Here is an 8,218-nt window from a genome sequence, read left to right as displayed (position 1 = left end):
ATTGTTGAAGGATTCTTTTACTCCACTAATAGAAATAAAGATTTTTTAAACTTTAATGAGGGTAAACAATTTAAAATAATTAGTGGAAATATTATTTAGATAAAAGTCCATGTCTTTATGATATGTTTAAGTATGTTCTTATAATAATGTCTTTTCTTTTCTAATTTTAGATTTCTCAATATGTCTGTTATATCACTGCGTGGAATACGTGAGACCAACAAGTTGTAGGACGAAACTTCGATGATTGGTACAGAAATTTGAGAATTGTTCTCATGCATGAAAAACTTATTGATGTGATCGATAAGCCTGCCAAGGAAGGCCCAGATGAGAATGATGATGATTCCACCAAGATTTATGAGAAATACTTGGAAGAATGTCTTACTACCAAATGCATCATTCTCGCTTCTATGAATTCTGAGCTCCAGAGGAAACATCAGGATATGGATCCAACTGCAATCATTGAACATCTTAAGAAGATGTTTGGTACCCAAAGCAGGACAGCAAGATATCAGCTATCTAAGGCTTTATTTGGATCCAAATTGACTGGAAACTCTCCAGTTGGAACCTATGTCAATCGTATGATTGATCTTATTGAAGAACTTGAAAAGTTGGGGTGCAAATTGGGTAAAGAGCTTTCTCAAGATTTGATCTTGCAGTCACTCTCTGAATCCTTTTCACAATTTGTTATTAATTTTAATATACATAAAATGGATTGTGATCTTCATGAGATGCTTCACATGCTAATTGATTATGAGAATCAACTTGCATCTGAGAAGAAGAGAGGAACTGTCATGTTGGTTAGAAACTCTTCTAAGAAGAAGGGTAAGGGTAAAAATAAACTCAAGAAGAAACCTACTGTGCCTAAGGGTGGTGTGACCAAACCCAAAGGCAAAAGAGGCAAAGCTAACCAATCTGATGCTGAATATTTCCACTGTAAGAAGATAGGACATTGGAAGAGAAACTGTCTGGAGTATCTTGCAACTCTAAATGATAAGAAACAAGGTAAGACTCAATTGAAAAATGATTTCAAAGTTTCTTTAACTACTACTGATGTTTCATTGTAGGTATTAGATACTGGCATTGATTATAACATCTGCAATATATTGCAGGGGTTCCAAATAAGTAGAAGGTTAAAGAAAGGAGAAATTAATCTACAAGTTGGAAATGGTGCAAAAGTTGCGGCCGTAGCTGTAGGATCAATTTCTTTAATAATGCCTACGGGCAAAGTACTTATGTTGGATGATTGTTATTACGTTCCTAAATTTGTTTCGAACATAATTTCAGCTTCTATGTTAGACAAACGTGGTTTTCGCATTAATATAGGAAATGGTATTTGCTCTATTTATTGTAGTGATAATTTATATGTGAATGGCTATCTCCAACATGATGTTTATGTCTTACCTAATGTGAATGCTAATTCGATTATGCATGTTTCAAGTCTTAAGAGGAAAAGAGATGATCAAGTAAATCATGCATACCTTTGGCATTGTAGGCTTGGTCATATTGGAGAGAAAAGAATTAACAAGTTGTACAAGGAAGGGTACCTTGACAAATATGATTTTGAATCATATCCAACTTGTGAATCTTGTCTCAAAGGAAAAATGACCAAATCTCCATTTACTGGAAGTGGAGAAAGAGCTTCTGAATTATTGGGACTAATTCATACAGATGTTTGTGGGCCCATGAAAATTCAAGCTAGAGGTGGATATTCTTACTTCATCACCTTCACTGATGATATGTCAAGATATGGATTTGTGTATCTTATGAAACACAAGTCTGAATCTTTTGAAATGTTCAAAAAGTTCCGTAGTGAAGTTGAGAGGCAAATTGCTAAAAATATCAAAGTACTAAGGTCTGATAGAGGTGGAGAATATCTTAGTAAAGATTTTACCAGACATCTCAAAGAGAATGGGATTCTCTCACAGTGGACTCCTCCAGAAACACCACAACACAATGGTATTTCTGAAAGGAGAAATCGAACCTTACTAGATATGGTGAGATCTATGATGGGGTTTACTAATCTTCCAATAAATTTATGGGGATATGCTTTAGAAGCAGCAACATACTTACTTAATAAAGTTTTCACTAAGTCAGTCTCTACAACACCATATGAGATATGGAAAGGATGTAAGCCTAGCCTTAAACATATTAAAGTTTGGGGTTGTCCAGCTTATGTTAAGAGACTACAGTCTGATAAACTTGACTCAAGATCTGATAAATGTAGGCTCATTGGGTATCCCAAGGAAACAATGGGATATTTTTCTATCATCCTTCTGACCATAAAGTGTTTGTGGTTAGTGGAGCAACCTTTTTGGAAAGAAAATTTCTTTTAGAAGGAAATTATAATAGAGAAATAGAACTTGATGAAGTTCAAGAAACTAATGAATCAACACAATATAAAGATCATGATACCCAAGTTGAAGAACCGTTATTAGATGTTTTGAAGTTGCCATCTTCAACGGTTGAAGTTCAAGAACTAAATAAAGTTCAATAACAAGTTAATGAACTAGTTCCAAACCAAATTAAACAACAACCAAATCCTGCACAAGGTGAACAAGTTGTATAAGTACCTCTTAGAAGGTCTACACGAGAACTTCATGTACCAACTAGATTAAATTTAATGGTACAAGATGATGTATCAAATGAGGTTCATCATAATTATGATGACCCTAAGACCTATGAAGAGGCTATACAAAGTTCTGATTATGAGAAGTGGCAAAAGGCCATGGAATCCGAAATGGAATCTATAAAGGAAAATAAAGTATGGACTTTAGTTGAACCTTCAAAGGATATAAAACCTATAGGTTGTAAATGGATTTTTAAGAAAAAGATTGGAGCAGATGGAAAGGTGGAAACCTACAAAGCCTGTCTTGTTGCCAAGGGATATCGTTAGAAAGAAGGAGTTGACTATGACGAAACTTTCTCTCCTGTGTCAATACTCAAATCAATTCGGATTTTGCTTGCTATAGCAGCATACTATGATTATGAAATATGGCAAATGGATGTGAAAACAACTTTCCTTAATGGTGAGCTAGAAGAGGATATGTACATGACACAACCTGAAGGTTTCACATCTTCATCTGATCATAATAAAATTTGCAAACTACAAAGATCTATTTATGGACTAAAGCAAGCTTCTCGAAGTTGGAATATTCGCTTTAACAAGACAATTGAAAAGTTCAATTTTGTTAGATGCGAAGAAGAACCTTGTGTGTACAAAAAGGTTAATGGGAGCACAATTATATTCTTAGTGTTGTATGTTGATGATATATTGCTAATAAGGAATGACATACCGACATTGCAAAGTACCAAGATTTGTCTATCTAAACAGTTCTCCGTGAAAGACTTGGGAGAAACAACTTATATATTAGGAATAGAGATCTATGGAGATAGATCTAGGAAGCTGCTTGGACTTTTCCAGTCTTTGTACATTGATACCATCTTAAAGAGGTATAACATGGATAATTCCAAAAGAGGTTATCAACCAATTGGCACTGGAATTACTCTCAGTAGGGAGGATTGTCCTAAAACACCTGAGAGAGAGAACACATGAGTAGGATCTCATACGCTAGTGCAGTGGGAGCTATCATGTCTACCATGATATGTACACGTCCTAATGCGGCTTATGCACTTGGAGTGACTAGCCGATATCAGGCAAATCCTGGTGAGGAACATTAGAATGTGGCGAAGACCATTCTTAAGTACTTAAGAAGGACTAAAGACCAATTCCTCATCTATGGAGATTATGAGTTGAAACTTGAAGGTTATACTGATGCAAGTTTCTCTTGAAATAAAGATGATAACAAGTCTATTTCTGGTTATGTATTCACCTTAAATGGTGGTGCAGTATGTTGGAAAAGTTCCAAATAAGCTACAGTAGCTGATTTAGTGACTAAAGCAGAATATATAGCAGCCAGTGAAGCAGCTAAGGAAGCTGTATGGATGAAAAAGTTCTTAACTGAACTTGGTGTGGTTCCTTCAATAGAGGGTGCAGTTCCATTGTTGTGTGACAATACTGGAGCCATTGCTCAAGCAAAAGAACCAAGATCACACCAAAAATCCAAACACGTTCTCCGAAGGTATCACTTAATAAGAGAAATTATTGAATGTCGCGACGTCGAGATTCAAAAGGTTGATGGAAAGGAAAATGCTGCAGACCCATTCACTAAAGCTCTTGGAGCAAAAGAGTTTGACAAGCACAAGTGGAAATTGGGAATGAAGTACAAGAGCGATTGGCTCTAGTACAAGTGAGAGATTGTTAGGGATATATTAGATATGTCCTAGATCCAATCTCATGTTTGATGATTTGAACATATTTTTCATGAATGTTATTTCATATAAAATATATATATGGCATTTGATATTCTTTTATCACTATTATTAATTGCTTGATTATTTTGATAAGGTCCTTGATTAAATTTTGAGACTTGTCATCATGATTGAGATCATGATAATGAGAGTAAAGTTTCTTATAATTTAATATAAATTTAGTTCTTGATCATAGGATTATTAGTTTGGACATTAATAATCCGGTTAGATCAATATCTATATGATCGTCTTTATAGGATAAAGATTGGTTGATCTCATTAACTAAATCACATAGATAGATGATGCATATAGAGATATGATCATTGAACCGACTCATTAGATAATTCCTAACAGTTAGAATTACCATAAAGTGTCAATAGGATATTCTCTTGAAGAATGTGATGTAAGAGTTTCCTTTGACCTGAGATCGTCATAGTAATTGATAAGTTATTTATTGTGCTTTGATACTAGACACCTATGGCCCTAGGGCGATAGTTGAAAGGATATTGGGTACGATTAAATACTTGTAGAATTAGTGATTGATCCAAGATGGAATCTGTCAACTCTTGGTAATGAGTTTAAGCTTCATATTGTCATGAATTATAAACGACCAAACTAAGACCTTGGCCAGGGCAATTGAATGAAAGAAGAAATGAGTTTCTTAGGTCATTCAATGGTCGATTATATTTGACATGAACACATAGTTGGTCGCCTATTTGGATTTGACAGTTGAACCATATCCTAGGGTGATCCAGAGCTATAAGGACAGAAGGAATTACTATATTATTCATTCTATCCGGTCATTAAGGAGTGTTGCTAGACGCCACCCTTGATTAGTTTATTGATGTGATCAATTTACTACCGGCTTAGTATTGAACCGATAGGGCCGCACACTAACGAGTGTTCTGATCATTACTAAAGGATTAATTACTTTATTATTTGATAATTAAATTAAGGAATTTAATTAGTCAAATAAATTTAATTATTACTTCAAATGAAATATTATTATATTCTTTGCTAGCACAGAGGATATAATTAATATTGTGAATAAATTGAAGTTTCTATTTGGACAGAAAATTAAATTGTATCTCTTGGTTGAAATATATATATGTGATATATATAATTAATATTTGTTTATATAAGGTGTATATATATAATGTTAATGAAGAACACTTGATCCAATTTTGATTGGACATGAAATTCCATGAAGGAATTCCTACGGCAGAATTTCAATTCAAACTCCTCAAGATCTTGTAAGATTCATCCTACTTAGAATTGGATATATTTTTCAATGGAAAACTTTTATAAAGTTAATAAAGGAAGTTTGTCATAATCATCCCACTTAGAATGTGATATTCTTTTCAATGGAAAACTATTATAAAGTTAATAAAGGAAGTTTGTCATAATCATCCCACTTAGAATGAGATATATTTTTCAATGGATTCAATTTTTATATTAAAAGACTTACTCTTGATTTAGAATCGGATGACATTCAATTGCAGTAGCAAAAACTCTCTATTCTTCCCCCTTTTTAGCTTCCATTTTTGAAGTGAAAATAACAGGTTTGAGAAGCCATAAAAATCAAGAGATAAACATTCTTGACAATAACAGTTCTTGTCGTGTAACATTGAGTTGAGATTTTTGAGAAAAATTTCAACACAATATTTTGTTCAATTTTGTTCACGGATTTCATTGATCAAAGAGTTGATAGCAAGGATCGGTCTCGGTGTGGATACGCATAGAGTCTTCGCACAATCGAAGAAATTTTTTGAAACAAGACTCTTTTCACCAGGTACGTCTTAGATCTGATCTTTGACATGTAAATAAATTTTAAACATGAAAAGTTCTGTCTAGGATTGTTATTGCCTTCCGCTGCGTGTTATGAACACCTATATGCGATCCTACAATAGGTACACGTTAAAACGATTTGGGAGTCAAATTATATATATATATATATATATGTGCGCGCGCGCATCCACAACTTCAAATAGTAAATACGTCTCAAATATTTTTTAAAAAAACTAAGGATAACTATGACGATGAAATGGATTGAAATAGAAGATCGATTGATTTTCTTGCCAAGAAAGAGATGGAACTTTTCTGAAGGAAAGTGTGAATCAAATAAAGACAATGATGATTTTTCTGAGAATCCTGGGCAGAACGGTTAGTGGATCAGGAGTTGAGATGCTTGAAGGAAATTGATAATTTTTGGGGCAAATACACGCAGGAAGGGAGTTACATTAGTAACTTCCCAATTTAAAATTATTGTTTGATTAAAAAAATAAATATTTCATTATTTTGAAATTTAAATTCAAGAAAACTAATTATAACTAACTTAACTATTTTTGGATTAAAATTGCCGCATGGCATTTTTTTTCAAGCAACACTCTTTCCTTTTAATAATAGAAGATAGATTTATTTATCTTAGATTGTTGGAGCCCACCAGAGAATTGATGCTGTTTTGCTCCTTATCTCAGGACAGAAGTGGGCAAATGATGAGTTGCACGTCACGTGTTTATTATTTCTTCTTTGTTATGAAATACATATTATATGAATGTACATTAATCAAATAAAATTTCCACTATTCTTTTCCATTATATAAATAATCCCCATTACTTTTCACTATTATAATTGTAATTAGTGTGGGCACGTGATTTTTGTTCGATAAAAAATACTCCTACAAAACTCACAAAAAATAATTTTGTTTTAATTATTTTAATTTTTTATAAAATTTTTAGGAATTTCTTGTTAATTGTTATTTGCATTTAGTTACATATTTAATATTTTAAAATTATAAAACAATACCACAAAAACGTAAAAAAAATTCATGCATTGCATTTTAGCTTTTAATTTGTATTTTTAGGATTAAGTTGTTAATTAATTGCATTATTAAACAAAAATCACAAAAAATGATGTTCATTTTTACATTTTTAGTTTTAGTGTTAAATTTGTAATTTTCTTTCATTAGTTTAAGTTAATTAATTATTTTACTATTAGAAAAAGATAATAAATCCAATTCTACATATTAGATTTGATTTAGGATTTAGTATAGGTTTTAATTAATTTTATAGGATTTTAAATCAAGGAAAAGAGAAGAAGAAAGGAAAATGGCCATTTTCTAAGTCCAAAACCGGACTGGGCTCAATTTTAAATGGCCTAGTCGTATCCCCTAACCCATCTCCAAGCTAGCCCAGACCCTTAAAAATTCGGTCCACCTTCCCTTAATAACCCAAACGACGTTGTTTCACCTTGCTAAATCTCAGCCGTTGATCTCCACAGATCCAACGGCTAGCAACTGACCACCCTACCCCCTTTTAACTTCGTAACCAACCCCCTAACCCCTCCCCCCCTTCCCAAGACTCTCTCATTCTCTGTCTCTCTTAACTCAGAGAAGCCGTAGCCGCCCACCGTCGCCGAAAATCGCCCACGGCGGCGGTGCCACTCCAAACCATCCCAAAATTACACCATACACTCCCCATCTTCCCCTCAACCCTAATACATCATCATCTTCTCCAAAATACCCACCAAATTCGGTCAATTTCAAATCTAAGAAAATCATAAACCTAAATATGATTTTTTCTGAAAATTTCAAGCATGTTTTGACTCAAACTTACATGAGTCGATTGCTCTTGATACAAGCAATCAATTCATGTTAATTTCGTTCATTTCTAAACCCGTTGGATTCTGGCCAAGTCACCACTGACCGGCCAAGCTTCGTCGCCATCATCGCTCGTTGATTCGCATCAATCGTTGACTCACTTACTGTCAAATTAGTATACTTTCCTTTTTCCTTTTTCTTGTTTCTTTTTCTGTTTTTTTCTTTTGAATAATTAGTTAGGCATAGTTCAATATTTAAGTTAATTGTATGATTTAAGATTAATATCTTTTTGATTATCATTTTCATTTGGTT

General features: G+C 33.4%; 1 protein-coding gene across 1 annotated transcript; it reads left to right on the top strand.

Annotated features, from left to right (window-relative positions):
- The first annotated feature begins 272 nt into the window (after nucleotides 1–272).
- Nucleotides 273–4,242, top strand: LOC138879180 (uncharacterized). The gene is made up of 7 exons (XM_070158774.1): nucleotides 273–1,002; nucleotides 1,072–1,190; nucleotides 1,803–1,994; nucleotides 2,225–2,461; nucleotides 2,894–3,187; nucleotides 3,332–3,509; nucleotides 3,914–4,242. The coding sequence occupies exons 1-7, from the start codon at nucleotides 273–275 to the stop codon at nucleotides 4,240–4,242; spliced, it is 2,079 nt and encodes a 692-aa protein (XP_070014875.1).
- The last annotated feature ends 3,976 nt before the right edge of the window (nucleotides 4,243–8,218 follow it).

The sequence above is a fragment of the Nicotiana sylvestris genome, chromosome 10 (genome assembly GCF_000393655.2).
Source record: "Nicotiana sylvestris chromosome 10, ASM39365v2, whole genome shotgun sequence".
Taxonomy (NCBI): Eukaryota; Viridiplantae; Streptophyta; class Magnoliopsida; order Solanales; family Solanaceae; genus Nicotiana; species Nicotiana sylvestris.
Note: the sequence above shows the minus strand (reverse complement) of the source record. Positions and strands in the feature narration are given on the sequence as shown.

What these genes read in the sequence shown, in the direction of transcription:
- LOC138879180 (XM_070158774.1), top strand. Translation starts at nt 273, where the DNA reads ATGCATGAAAAACTTATTGATGTGATCGATAAGCCTGCCAAGGAAGGC. An exon ending in TCTAAATGATAAGAAACAAG is followed by an intron (nt 1,003 to 1,071) that starts GTAAGACTCAAT and finishes TGTAGGTATTAG; the next exon opens with ATACTGGCATTGATTATAAC. An exon ending in CAATTGAAAAGTTCAATTTT is followed by an intron (nt 3,188 to 3,331) that starts GTTAGATGCGAA and finishes CTATCTAAACAG; the next exon opens with TTCTCCGTGAAAGACTTGGG.